This window comes from Ambystoma mexicanum, chromosome 9, assembly GCF_040938575.1.
Source record: "Ambystoma mexicanum isolate Mex_15411 chromosome 9, UKY_AmexF1_1, whole genome shotgun sequence".
NCBI lineage: Eukaryota > Metazoa > Chordata > Amphibia > Caudata > Ambystomatidae > Ambystoma > Ambystoma mexicanum.
Genome location: NC_090931.1, coordinates 353,800,600 through 353,816,391, shown reverse-complemented (window position 1 = coordinate 353,816,391; position 15,792 = coordinate 353,800,600). Strand labels below are relative to the sequence as shown.

Below are 15,792 nucleotides of genomic sequence, written 5' to 3'. Positions count from 1 at the left end.
ATATCACTTTCCCTTGTTTGCTCCTTTTTAACTAAGGGTCCCAGACCCTCTTATTTTTGACTTCTCATATGGGTTTGGGTCCCAAACTCGCACTTGGTTGTCGTATCAGTTTTGTTCACTCTCCTGCCAAACATGTGATTTCTCCCTCTTGGTTATTTTCTGGGTCCTACATCCTCTTATACTTTGACTTTGATGTGGGTCCGGGTCCCAGACTTGCAATGTCCCTTCAGTGTCCCAGACCCTCTTTTTCCTCGGGGTTCCGGGCGCATTTATGGTTTTGCTTTCATATGGGTGCGAGTCCCATTCTCGCAATGTCCCTTCAGGGTCCCCGATCCTCTTGCTCCAAGCTCTCTCTTCACCACCTTGCTTCCCCAGACCGCCAACGCCTCTCAGGCGTACAGGTTAGCTTCTGTGTTCTCTGTACCAGCGTTTCCCAAGCAGCTGTGCTGTTCTTCGAGGCTCTGATAGCATTTGGGGTAGCGTTTGAGTAAGCGGCAGGTTCTACAAAAGTCTGACTCTGCCCGGCTATGCGACTTTCCTCACAGGTGCTTTGCAGAGGTCTGGGGTGCCCAGAGGTTTGTCACGGAAGCAGCACGAGGGATCATTCAAGCATCAGACCAGGTTTGTGTTCTCCCCCTTCTTGATTCACAGCTTCCCGTTCGGCTCCTGTCTGCTCGCCGATGCACGGTTCCCTCAGTTCCTCCTCGTAGGAACGTTCTTCCTTCGCATCCCAGCTGAGCTCATTTTGAACTCCTGTGCTGGTTTGTTGCTTTGGTTTGGGACAATGACATCTTGTGAGAAGCTAGACCGCTTACTCTGATCCTTCAAAGTGATCCTCTGACTCTCGGTCATCTTCTTCTTCTCAGTACTTCTTTTCAAAATAAATGTAAAATACATGGTTGGTATTTCAGTCTAGTCAAGTATGTTATTTTGACTAATTTAACAACAGAACATTTTGGCTCTGGGTAGGACCTGGTAATGGAGAAAGCGTTGGCGGCACTGAAGCTCGGGGCATACCGTGTTTCCTGGGAATAGTGGTCCCCAGTCCCAAAGAAGGCTTCCTTCCCCATGTGATACTCCCTCGGTTAACCACCCTGCAGCGGGATTATTGTACTGTGGACGCATCGCCCTGGCCCCATGGGAAAGGCCTTCTCCTAGCGGAGAAGGGACGATATCCACAGATTGGTCACACCAGGTATAAAATCTGTTTCAAGGGGCCCATCATATTGGACATGACTTGGCTAATCAGGAAGCCCACAATAGAAAAAACAGAGTTGCGGAATGTGGGACCTAGTTTTATTTCACCATAAAGATTTTAGTGCACACTTCACCGGCAGTTGAGAGAACAGTAGGTGCTACCTAGAACAAAAGAAAGTGATACCTGCAAATATAAGTCTTCAGCACAGAAATTCTTCAGAAATTCACATGCTTATAAGAATATTCCACGGTGTTAAATATTCAAATATAAATGGGAATCTATAAAAAGATCCAATGCTGAGAACTACTACGTACTCTCAGTCAATTGGCTTTTTCGGTGCTACAGAAGGGAATGGTGGGATGAACCGATTAGATCCAACACATGACCTAGGTAAAATGTTTGCAAGCATGGCCTGATGCAAGCATCAGCCCATGACCTAAAATCAAACGTGTAGCACTTACAAAAATGCACTCGTAGTATTTGTGGGATCGCCATTAGACTGTGTGCGCTATTTACCACACTTAAAACCTTAATGAAAGGTCGGCAGCAAGTGATATCCTTCCCTCAAACTTCCCACAAAGTTTGTAATGGGTAAACAGAAACAATCGCAGTTCGGGAGGATATCTCACACTCACACCATACACTTAATCTAAGTTTAAACTTAATGCAAGTCCAACATCACTATTCTTCAAAATAACTCAGTCAATCCAAGAGATCCATTTGCGTAGTGCTTCTCAAATTTGAATGTCTTTAATTCATCAAGAAAAAACAGCCGACACGTGTTTCGACCACTGGTTGTTCTCAAGGCTGTACAAAATTATAAATTCATTCAATATATAAATTATTCAAAAAACCATACCATATATTGCCACATGTCATGTCAGGATGAGGGAAAATTCACGCCATGATGAAGAGTTTAAATCGATTTTCAAAGGAAAAAACATAAATTGAAACCACAGATTAGTTTCTCACTCAATACTGTCTGATCCACAAAGTTAAACGGTTCTTAACTATATTTCACAGTAAGACCCACTTATATATTCTCTCCAAATTTAAACAAAGTTAAAGGAATAACCATTAGACTTCAAAGTATTAACTTCATACATGGTTAGTTACCTCTAAATGAGAAACTTAAACCCACACACCTTGTGAAACCAATCTAGCAAGACCAAAATGTGGGTTTCCAAAATAAAAGTGTGAATGTGTCTTCATTCTCTTGTTAGTACTTTGTTAGACAGTTATACTGTGATTAAAGCTTACCCCATATACTAATCTCTATAACTCTCAAATTTGAGGTCTGAATGTCAGTTGATCACACTTGATCTGTGATTGAAAATTGTGAATTCCAATCCTGTATGGAAAAAACCCTATAATTATTGCATATTCACTTCTATAAAGCCTGAAAATCCCATAAAATAATGTCATAAAAAATGGAACTGCTTACCCACCTGTACGGATGAGTTTGATGAATCAAGTATGAAATATATGCTGTAAACTCCTGTAATCTTATACGTGTACATTGTAGGCTACAAAATTCAAAGTTCCTCCTACAAAATAATGGATTCAACTTAGTACAAGTATCTAAAAATCCTCACCTCCATTAAGCCAATGAATTACCTTGTTAGTCAATGTCATTCCATTTCCTCCCAAATTCCAAAAGGAGACACAAAAAACGACCCCTTTCCCTCTTAAAATTGTGGTTCATAAACACATACCAATCCATGGGCTAGATCCCACATACTAGTCATCTATTTGCTCCAGAGGGCTCCCACGAATATGGCCGGCTCCTAAATACGCTGTTATACGCGAAAAAGTGGGCCGCATCGTGATGACGTCACGCGTACATGTACATGATGACGTCACACGTGCGTTTAATGTAAACAAATGTTAAAGTCACCAATATTTTAGGCGGCATCACTCGCCGCCCATTTACAATATGGGTTCTCAAATTCTTGTTAAATAGCTGTTAACTACCTAGCAAGATGTTTATCTTTGCCTCATATAAAACAGTTAGTATTTACAGAATCTTACTCAGTTATTGTACCCTTAATATATATAGGTGTGTATTTAAGTTGGTATGGCAAGGTCTCATTCAATAATTGTGCCCTCATAGTATATGTTTGTGTGAATTTAGATTGATGTATTGCTATTAGGTTTTAACCCAGACCAATTCATTCTCCTGGACACATTAATATATTTGTCTCTTAAAGGGGGCGCTGTTGCGTCTCCATAGTTATCCTCTCACTGAAGTTTAAATAAAATTGTTATCATGTATTCCATCATTCTGGTAAAGAGTAGAATGGCTTCACAAGTGAGAAGTATGTCATTTTCACCCATGAAATTACTGTTGATTTTAATAATGTTTCATAAAAATACATGCATCTCATGATCCTGGTTGAGGCCAACTATAGTACTTCTTAAAAAGCAGATTAGTTTACACTCTTGTTGCCTCAATTTGAGCCTAAGGTTACCACCCCGTTTCCCCATCTTCATCTGCATTAGTCCAATAAATCTTATATCTTCTTGATTATCAAGCTGTATTGTTGCTGCCAATGTATGGCCAATGGTGACTTAGGATCAGTACTCCTTAAACTGGCCAAATGTTCCCTTATTCGGATTCTCAGTTGCCGAATAGTGCTACCAATGTAAAGTTTACCACACGTACAAATAATAGCATAAACATAGCACGTCTTGCAGTTGATAAACTCATTCATCTTGATTGTCATTCCATTAGCATCAGTAAATGAATCACAATTTGCATGGGCATATTTACACTGGTTGCAATTGCCACATTTGAAAAAACCCTTTTTCCTACTTAGCCAAGTTACTTTAATGTTGTCTTCCTTAACATTAAAAAAAGAGGGACTCAGTTTTTGTTTAATAGTATATGCTCTGGTAAAAGTGAACTTAAGTTTCTCAGTCAAGAAAGGTAGCAGATCCTTATCTAGTCTCAAAATGTCCCAATGCTTGGACAGCATTCTGTAGAGTAAAGAGGAATCCTGTGAAAATTGTGTTGTAATGGAAATATGTTCCTTCCCTGGTTTCCCCTTCGCACAGTCACATAGAAGTTCAGCTTGACTGCACTCTGTACTTATCAGCCGCTTTGTTTATGCATCTCAAATTATACCCTCTCTTTTTGAATCTATCCGTAAGCAAATTAGACTCATTGAGATAATCCAAATCCAAACTACAATTTCTCCTGGCTCCATAAAATTCCCCAACCGGGATATTGTCAATTGAGGACCTTTGATGACTGCTTTGTGCATAAAGTACAGAGTTGACCTCTGTTGGTTTACGATATGTTTTGGTTTCAATCTGCCCATTCTTAACAAAAATATGTAAATCTAGAAAATCAATGCTCTGTGAACTCGCTGAACCAGTAAAGCTGATACCAAATTTGTTTTTATTGGTATGTGACACAAAAGTTTCAAATGATTCAAGAGACCCTGTCCAAACAATTAAGACATCATCTATAAATCTCCTCCATGCGATCATAGATATGTGTTTCTTCATATTGGGCCATAAACAGGTTTGCCAGGGATGGCACACATTTAGCGCCCATGGCAACCCCTTTGGCCTGTGCATAGTATCGTTCATTGAAAATAAATACATTGTTATCCAGAGTGAATTTTAAGAAACTCTAAAGCTTGTGTATATGTTGCATATAAGAAGCAGATGAGTTACCAAAAATGTAGTCAAGTGTTTGAACTGCTAGATCGTGATCTATACTAATATAAAGCGCTGAGACATCTAGAGTGGCCAAAAGATAATCTGATTCCGATTTCAGGGTCTTGAAAAATTGCAAAGCATGAACACTGTCTCTAATGTAGGATTTCATTTTAACAACATGAGGTTTCAGGGCTTCATCCAAGTACTAGGACATGCCTTCTGTAACCCACCCTATACCACTCATTATAGGTCTAACTGTTGGTAAAGTTTCATAGGTCTTATGTATCTTAGGTAGAAAATATAGGGTGGGCATAGCAGGTTCCGTATTAGTAAAAAAAAAAAACTTTTCATCCTCTGTTAAGAAGCCTCTGTCATACCATAACTGTATTAGTTCCAAATGTTCTGTTACAATTCTCTTTGTTGGATTGGATTTCAAAGGGGTGTAACAATGTGGAGTATTTAAATGAGACATGGCCATGGTAATATAATCCTTAGTATTCATCACCACAATGTTACCCCCCTTATCCGCTTCTTTGATGGTTATCAATTTATAATTTTTTAAGGCCTTTAAAGCTTCCGTTTCCTCTTTACTCAAGTTGGATCTGTGTTTCGTTCTGTTATAGGTCCTGCAATCCATAGGTTTGTGAATATCCCTTATGATTGCCTTATGGAAGGTTTCAATTACATTCTCTGTTCCCAAATGGGGTGTAAATTTTGATTTTGGCTGCAGTTCTTTTAAATTAAGCGCCTCTCGGAGGCCGAAAATGCTGTACTGAATAAAGAATTTTCTTTTGCACCAGGTGTAAGGACAGATTTTGTTAATTTTCAGATATATATTTTCAAATTTCTAAGAAAACTGAAATTAAAGAAATTCTTTACAACTCAGGTACAAATATTTCTGCCTAAGACCGCCTTGAATCCACTCAGTTCGTATGCTATTTCTGACATTCATAATATTACCACCTTGACTACTTTAGACCAAAATACCACTGTAGATTCAGAAGCCATTTGTCAAACACTGGGTGTCAATACCAGACACCTTACTTTAAAAGAACTGCAGCCAAAATCAAAATGTACACCCCATTTGGGAACAGAGAATGTAATTGAAACCTTCCATAAGGCAATCATAAGGGATATTCACAAACATATGGATTGCAGGACCTAGAACAGAAAGAAACGCAAATCCAACTTGAGCAAATAGGAAACGGAAGCGTTAGAGGCCTTAAAAATGATAAATTGATAACTATCAAAGAAGCGGATAAGGGGGGTAACATTGTGGTGATGAATACTAAGGATTATATTACCATGGCCATGTCTTATTTAAATACTCCACATTGTTACACCCCTTTGAAAACCAAGCCAACAAAGAGAATTGTAACAGAACATTTGGAACTAATACAGTTATGGTATGAGAGAGGCTTCTTAACAAAGGATGAAAAGGTTTTTATTTTTTTTTACTAATACGGAACCTGCTATGCCCACCCTATATTTTCTACCTAAGATACATAAGACCTATGAAACTTTACCAACAGTTAGACCTATAATGAGTGGTATAGGGTGGGTTACAGAGGGCATGTCCTAGTACTTGGATGAAGCCCTGAAACCTCATGTTGTTAAAATGAAATCCTACATTAGAGACAGTGTTCATGCTTTGCAATTTTTCAAGATCCTGAAATGGGAATCAGATTATCTTTTGGCCACTCTAGATGTCTCGGCGCTTTATATTAGTATAGATCACGATCTACCAGTTCAAACACTTGACTACATTTTTGGTAACTCATCTGCTTCTTATATGCAACATATACACATGCTTAAAAGTTTCTTAAAATTCACTCTAGATAACAATGTATTTATTTTCAATGAACGATACTATGCACAGGCCAAAGGGGTTGCCATGGGTGCTAAATTTGCGCCATCCCTGGCAAATCTGTTTATGGCCCAATATGAAGAAACACATATCTATGATCAAGAAATCTTTAAAACAAATTTAATAGCATGGAGGAGATTTATAGATGATGTCTTAATTGTTTGGAAAGGGTCTCTTGAATCATTTGAAACTTTTGTGTCACATACCAATAAAAACAAATTTGGTATCAGCTTTACTGGTTCAGCGAGTTCACAGAACATTGATTTTCTAGATTTACATATTTTTGTTAAGAATGGGCAGATTGAAACCAAAGTATATCGTAAGCCAACAGAGGTCAACTCTGTACTTTAAGCAAAAAGCAGTCATCAAAGGTCCACAATTGACAATATCCCGGCTGGGGAATTTTATCGAGCCAGGAGAAATTGTAGTTTAGATTTGGATTATCTCAAGGAGTCTAATTTGCTTACGGATAGATTCAAAAATAGAGGGTATAATTTGAGATGCATAAAGAAAGCGACTGATAAGTACAGAGAGTGCAGTCAAGCTGAATTTCTATGTGACCGTGCGAAGGGGAAACCAGGGAAGGAACATATTTCAATTATAACACAATTTTCACAGGATTCCTGTTTACTCTACAGAATGGTGTCTAAACATTGGGACATTTTGAAACTAGATAAGGATCTGCTACCTTTCTTGACTGAGAAACCTAAGTTCACTTTTACCAGAGCAAATACTATTAAACAAGAATTGAGTCCCTCTTTTTTTAATGTTAAGGAAGACAACATTAAAGTAACTTGGCTAAGTAGGAAAAAGGGTTTTTTCAAATGTGGCAATTGCAACCAGTGTAAATATGCCCATGCAAATTGTGATTCATTTACTGATGCTAATGGAATGACAATCAAGATGAATGAGTTTATCAACTGCAACACGTGCTATGTTTATGCTATTATTTGTACATGTGGTAAACTTTACATTGGTAGCACTATTTGGCAACTGAGAATCCGAATAAGGGAACATTTGGCCAGTTTAAGGAGTACTGATCCTAAGTCACCATTGGCCATACATTGGCAGCAACAACATCAGCTTGATAATCAAGAAGATATAAGATTTATTGGACTAATGCAAATGAAGATGGGGAAACGGGGTGGTAACCTTAGGCTCAAATTGAGGCACCAAGAGTGTAAAGTAATCTGCTTTTTAAGAAGTACTATATTTGGCCTCAACCAGGTTCATGAGATGCATGTATTTTTATGAAGCATTATTAAAATCGACAGTAATTTCATGGGTGAAAATGACATACTTCTCACTTGTGAAGCCATTCTACCCTTTACCAGAATGATGGAATACATAATAACAATTTTATTTAAACTTCAGTGAGAGGATAAGTATGGAGACGCAACAGCGCCCCCTTTAAGAGACAAATATATTAATGTGTCCAGGAGAATGAATTGGTCTGGGTTAAAACCTAATAGCAACACATCAATCTAAATTCACACAAACATATACTATGAGGGCACAATTATTGAATGAGACATTGCCATACCAACTTAAATACACCCCTATATATATTAAGGGTACAATAACTGAGTAAGATTCTGTAAATACTAACTGTTTTATATGAGGCAAAGATAAACATCTTGCTAGGTAGTTAACAGCTATTTAACAAGAATTTGAGAACCCATGTTGTCAATGGGCGGCGAGTGATGCCGCCTAAAATATTAGTGACTTTAACATTTGTTTACATTAAACGCACGTTTGATGTCATCACGTACATGTACGCGTGACATCATCACGATGCGGACCACTTTTTCGCGTATAGCAGCGTATTTAGGAGCCGGCGATATTCGCGGGAGCCCTCTGGAGCAAATAGATGACTAGTATCTGGGATCTAGCCCATGGATTGGTATGTATTTATGAATCACAATTTTAAGAGGGAAAGGGGTCGTTTTGTGTCTCTTTTTGGAATTTGGGAGGAAATGGAATGACATTGACTAGCAGGGTAATTAATTGGCTTAAAGGAGGTGAGGATTTTTAGATACTTGTACCAAGTTGAGTCCATTATTTTGTAGGAGAACTTTGAATCTTGGAGCCTACAATTTACACGTATAAGATTACAGGAGTTTACAGCATATATTTCATACTTGATTCATCAAACACATCCGTACAGGTGGGTGAGCATTTCCATTTTTTATGACATTATTTTATGGGATTTTCAGGCTTTATAGAAGTGAATATGCAATAATGATAGGGTTTTTTTCCATACAGGATTGGAATTCCCAATTTTCAATCAAAGATCAAGTGTGACCAACTGACATTCAGACCTCAAATTTGAGAGTTATAGAGATTAGTATATGGGGTAAGTTTTAATCACAGTATAACTGTCTAACAAAGTACTAACAAGAGAATGAAAACACATTCACACTTATTTTGGAAACCCACATTTTGGTCTTGCTAGAATGGTTTCACAAGGTGTGTGGGTTTAAGTTTCTCATTTAGAGGTAACTAACCATGTATGAAGTTAATATTTTGAAGTCTAATGGTTATTCCTTTAACTTTGTTTAAATTTGGAGAGAATATATAAGTGGGTCTTACTGTGAAATATAGTCAAGAACCGTTTAACTTTGTGGAACAGACAGTATTGAGTGAGAAACTAATCTGTGGTTTCAATTTATGTTTTTTCCTTTGAAAATCGATTTAAACTCTTGATCATGGCGTGAATTTTCCCTCACCCTGACCTGACGTGGCAATATATGGTATGGTTTTTTTGAATAATTTATATATTGAATGAATTTATAATTTTGTACAGCCTTGAGAATGACCAGTGGTCGAAACACGTGTCGGCTGTTTTTTCTTGATGAATTAAAGACATTCAAATTTGAGAAGCACTACGCAAATGGATCTCTTGGATTGACTGAGTTATTTTGAAGAATAGTGATGTTGGACGTGCATTAAGTTTAAACTTAGATTAAGTGTATGGTGTGAGTGCGAGATATCCTCCTGAACTACAATTTTTTCTACTTACAAAAATGACAAGCACTATTCCAGTCACATACACTGGAATGTATATGTGACCATATATGTCAGCTGTCCCTAACCCTACCAGGTTAAGTCACACAGATTAAGGCTGCTATGGTCAACGCTAGGTCCCTCGCAGCTCATGCACTTGACATTGCTGACCTTATCAAGACACAGGAGCTTGACTTTATTGCTATCTCTGAGACCTGGCTGCATGCCGCCTCTGGCCCTGCACTTTTCCTTGCAATTCCTCCTGAGTACTCCATCACTAGATGCGACCGTATCTCCAGAGGAGGCAGAGTTGCCTTCATACATAAAAACTATTTAGGACTTAGAGCCATACCTAGTTCAATCTTGGAATCGGCTGAGCTTCTCTCGGTCAAACTTCCACTATCCACTAACCAAACGGCCACTATACACCTAATCTACAGACCACCTGGCCCCCCCCACATCATTTGTGGATGACATTTCTTCCTTAGTACTTGACAAAGCTAAAACTAACTCACAAATCATCCTTCTCGGAGACCTCAATTTAGGATACCAAGACCCTAACGACCCTACAGCCACTGATCTCGCCAACACCCTAATTGATCTAGGATTCTCCCATCACATAAAAGAACCTACCCACATCAAAGGGAGGTCTTTAGACTTGCTAAGTGACACTAATTGTAACATCAGTCTACTCTCGAACTCACCATGTGCATGGTCAGATCACCATATTATTACCTTCAACATTGAAGTAGTACACCGCACCTGCCATCCCTACTAGAAATAAAAAGGATACAAAGTCTGAGAAGCTACTCCCCCTCATCCTTCCTACCCTTAACAACGTCAATGATTCTTGCTCGGATCCTACTACCCTAGCCGACACCTATAACCAAGTGGTGCTTTCAGCTATAAACGCCATCGCCCCACTCAAACTCAGGAAACCTAAACAGTATGTGCACCTCAATTCCTGGTTCACTCCACAGCTAAAAGTGCTTCGCAAAGCGAAACGCAGTGCGGAATCTCGCTGGAAAAGCCATCCTTCCGATGCCCACAAGGAAGACTCTTCCTTGCTACTCTAAACTATAAAGAAGCTATATTCCAGGCAAAAAAGGATTCCTACAATAACCGCATCTTGTCAGCACAATCTAATACTAAAGAATTATTCTAAATTCTTAAGGAACTTGAGTCCCCTGCAGTACCCCCAGACTCTTGCACCAAAGACAGCAATTGGTGCACTAATATTCAGACAGCACTTCTGGACAAAATTGCATCTCTCCAAACCAAAATCAGAGGTAAACAAAATTCCCTACAGTCGGACAGTCCTCTGACCATTCCTTCAACTGATTCATGCCAGGCCAATATGAATTGTAAACCGTTCACTTTCTCCCCGCTTACTACCGCTGAAGTAGAAGGAATTATGAACAACCTTAAACCTTCCAATTGTCAAGGTGACCCATGCCCAGCTTCCATCATCAGGGAAGCCTCTCACGATCTAGCCCCCTTCATCACGGCCTTCATAAACGCCTCCTTCAAAACAGGCATAGTCGCTGACAACCTCAAGGACGCCTGGGTGATCCCTCTGCTCAAAGAACCATCCGTCGACCCAAATATGCCAACAAATTTCAGACCTATCACTACGGTCTCTTTCTTGCTCAAGATTCTAGATCGTGCAGCATATCTGCAGATCCAAGAATATCTTGAAACAATCTCCTTGGGTTGAGACAATCCGGTTTCAGCCCTAAGCACTGAACTGAAACAGCCTTGATCAATCTTAAAACCCAAATCGAGATACTAAAAGACAACGGGAAATTAGCGTTACTCTTACTTCTCGATCTCTCTGCGGCATTCGATTAGGTCAATCACCAAATACTTTGCCAACATCTTTAATCTGCGACCTACTTTTCTGACTCTGCCAACGCTTGGATCAACTCTTTCTTAAGTAACAGATCCACGCGGGTCTTCTCTCCTACAGCATCCGCGGACCCCTCTCCTATTCACTGTGGCGTCCCACAAGGTTCCTGTGTGTCACCAACACTTTGTGTTCACCAAACCTCTTTTTGATGTGCTTGATTATCTGGGTGTCTCCTACACTAACTATGCCGATGACACCCAGATACTCATCCCTATCACAGGAGATCACACAGCTGACACCAAATCCTTGAATGATGTCTACTTGGTTATTCAGGCCTGGATGGCACAACATGACTTTGCCTCAATGATGACAAGACTGAGCTTTACATTTTAGGCTCTATTCAACGCCTTAATAAACTAGACCAGTCCTTTAAGTCTTTCACCATTGATGGCAATGTCATTAAGGTTTCCAAGTACACTAAAACTCTAGGAGTCTATCTGGACTCTGCTCTTTCACTGAACAGACAAACCAATGCAGTAAGGTCGGCCTCGGCCTATACCTGTAAACTCATCACCGCCTGCAGACATTTTCTGACCCCCCACAACTCCCTTACATTAGCAAGAACACTCATTATGTCTAAGATTGACTACTGCAGTGCCCTCTACCTGCAAACCACCCAGAACAATTCCATCAGAGCGGCTCTCAATATCCCTAAGCACTCCTATATTTCAAACGTCAGATCAGATCTACGCTGGCTCCCAGTAAAACAAAGAATTGCCTTGAAAACTATAGCCTTGACGTACAAATGCTTGGCCAACAAGGCCCCATCCTACCTTTCCACCTGTCTCACGCTGCATACTTCCACACGACCCACGAGAACCCCACAAATTCATAGCCTCACCATGCCCAGATTAAAACTGCAATAGCACCATGGCAGCATGGCAGCCTCGAATCTCGGAATGACCCCCTATGCCTTGAGCCAAATAAGATGATTTTAAGTTATTCTTGGAATCTATTTGTAGCCCAAAGCAACAAGAATGTAGCTGTATTCTCAGTGTGAGCAGAGGTTCTGCTCTTTTAAGGCCATGTATCTACATCAAATCATTGAATTAAATCTTCTCTTAGTTCATTAGGGAATATTTTCTTAAATAAGGAATTTCTTCACATTTTATACACTCAATGATGTTTATTTAGGTGTGCAGTCATAATGTCGACAACAATAATGTCGACAGTCAAAATGTCGACAAATTAATGTCGAAAATCAATAATGTCGACATACAAAAATGTCGACATTTTACATTAATGTCGACATTTTTTCGAAATGTTGTATAAATAAATAAATATATATTTATTGTTGTGTTGTATGTGTTGAGTATGAGGGGTGGGGGGTGGCAGGGGGTATTGGGTGAGAGGGGTTGGGGGGGACATCCCCATAGTAAATGATATTCTTTTTATTTATTTGTTTATTTATTTATTGAATAATAAATAAATAAATAAATATATAATTACTATGTGTTGGGAATGAGGGTGAGAGGGTGGTTGGGGGGGGTGTGGGGGGGTGTCAGGGGGGTGTTGGGTGAGGGGGGGTTGGGGGGGGGGACCCCCCCCCATAGTAAATTAGACTCTTTTTGGTTATTTATTGAAAAAATAAATAAATAAATAAATAAATAAATAATTAGATTCTGTTGAGTATGAGGGGTGAGAGGGTGGTTAGGGGGTGTGGTGGGGTGGCAGGGGGGTGTTGGGTGAGGGGGGGTTGGGGGGGGGACCCCCCCATAGTAAATGATACTTTTTGTTGGTTATTTATTTATTGAAAAAATAAATAAATAAATATATAAATAATTAGAATGTGTTGCATATGAGGGGTGGGAGGGTGGTGGTGTGGGGTGTGGGGGGGTTGCAGGAGGGTGTTGGGTGAGGTGTTGATAGTGTTAAGGGTTTATAGTCATATTGTCGAAAAAAAAATGTCGACATTTTTTTTTCGACATTATGACTTTTTACATTAAAAGTATAGAATGTCGACATTATTATTTTCGACATTATTTTTTCGACATTTTTGTCTGTCGACATTTTTTTGTCGACATTATGACTATAAACCGTTTATTTATACACACCAACATTTTCCAAACAAGGAAAAACCTTTTCTCTGCAAGGTATGAAAGACACAATTAATGCAGAGGAAATTTGTGCGAGCAGGAGTGGCCGAGTCCAAGAATGGGCCGAATTATAAATCTGCTCCAGTAATGTGGACTGGCTGATCATCCCAATATGTAGGTCTGAAGGGCTAACTTGCACACAAAGCAAGATCCAACAATTTAATGTCCACACTAAACGTTTAATTATTAATTTCATTATTCAGTAAGGACACCTAATCTCACCTCTATTCTCAAAGAAGCAGCTTCAATCGCAGCAGAAGTTGCAGCCATCTCTTTATCCACAAGGTCTCCAAGTTCTTCTTGCTTGATGTCCAAACCCTTGGGTCGCAACTCCTACAAAGTCCAAGAAACACATGGTAAGACACCGCTCCTATTGATTGACATTGAGAGAAAAAAAGATGGGAATCACAACTCCTACTGATGGGATATATAGCAACGTTATTTACAGCTTTTACAGAGAGGGCGCAAGAGTAAGAATCAAAGGCAGACACAAAAGGTAACAAAGAACTGGTGATAACCATAGCTCCTAGAGCCAAGAGACAGAGGAAAAGAGGTGAAAATCACATTCCCTATTAACGAGGCACAGTGAAAAATGAATGAGTGAGAATGAGCTCCAAATGCCAGGGCACATTGAAGCACTTTTACAAAGATAGTACATAGTTATTAAACACTGGTGAGCATAAGCTCAGAACAGAGATGCAAGGAGGCAACCATTGCTACAACAAAGCAATAACTGTGGCTCCAGAAGATATCCCATAAAAAAATCAAAGGGCCCAAATTCAGTGCCTGCTTTGCAGTCCTGACCGTGACCCATCAGGCTATCAGGCTGTCTTTGCTGGTCTAGATCAAAGACAGCACCAGAAAAATCACAAAATTTCAAGGGGTTCCTCAAAGACTGCCATTGTTTTGGACCTCCTTACCTCACCAATAGAGGAAATCCTATTCAGACAATCCCGAATTGCTTCGCAGTCCCCATTGCCCAACGAGGACTCATGCTTCAGGGATGAGAGGTAGGAGAGAACATCAGCGCCACACTGCTTACAGGTTTCAAACAAAACTGCAGGAAAGCAAAGGTAAGGAATAGTTAGGGTAGACCCACAGTGCATTTTACGTTGGTGTAGCAGCATCACTCACATGGTATTTTCTACAGAAGTGCCAGATGAAATGTACAGCACGGTAGCACATTTTTTGGACAGAGTCCTACAAGACAACCATAGCCAAGCACTGCAGCATTACTTCCTACACCATTAACTAAACCCTTACAAATACAGGACTGCAACCTTAGTCCCTTCCACTACCCTACCCAGCATAAATTATATCAGCACTGTAGTTTCTCAGTGAGCTCTATGGAAATACGGACCCAAGTAAAATAATTTTTAATAAAATTATAGATTTAGAAAGACCGCTCTGTGACTGCACAGAGCAGTCTTTGTATCGGGCATGGGCTGACAGGCACGGCAAGACCCTTAAGGGGAGTCGCAGGAATGTCAGAGATGGGGGTGGGGGAGAAGGGTGTGTGTGAAAACCAGTGTATGAGAACAGGAAGGGTGAGGGCGGAACAATGGGGTAATATGGAGGCAAGGGGGGGCTCGGTGGGTGAAACCCCCCCAAATTTAAAACAAAAACCGAAAAAAGTACCTATGTGCTCTTTTGGCTTTTTGAGGGCTCCACAAAATCGACTGAAAAAAATCTCTTTTATGTGCGCCTTCAAAAAGCAGAAAAAAAGACCTAGAACCAGAAATACAGCATCGCACCCACCCCAACTCTACAATGAGCTTTCACTGTGCCACCAAGTTAGCGCCACATCAATTTCTCCATGTCTGCAGCTGAATATATAGAGATTCATGTATTAAAAACTAAGCTAATAAGTAAAATAAAATTGTAAATGTGCGGGTGTTAGGCATAAACCTGTGCAGTTCCCTTAGGGGCCACTGCAAAAGATTTAAGACTACAGGTGTTTGGCAGTAAACCCACTTGGTAGCAGTCTGTACCACACAGATTCACTTGGTAGCTGTGGCTGAGCAGTCAGACTTCCCTCAAGAAGAGT

At 39.8% G+C, this 15,792-nt stretch overlaps 1 protein-coding gene across 3 annotated transcripts in view; it reads right to left on the bottom strand.

The window, feature by feature from the left end:
* The window catches only part of HIP1 (huntingtin interacting protein 1), a 1,552,273-nt gene that overhangs the window by 514,688 nt on the left and 1,021,793 nt on the right, over positions 1–15,792 (bottom strand). For all 3 annotated transcript variants that reach the window (XM_069614772.1, XM_069614774.1, XM_069614773.1), the window contains 2 exons: positions 14,666–14,802; positions 13,968–14,078 (listed from right to left, as the gene is read on the bottom strand). In XM_069614772.1, coding sequence (XP_069470873.1) covers positions 13,968–14,078; positions 14,666–14,802 — 248 coding nt within the window. The remainder of the gene's footprint in view (positions 1–13,967; positions 14,079–14,665; positions 14,803–15,792) is intronic.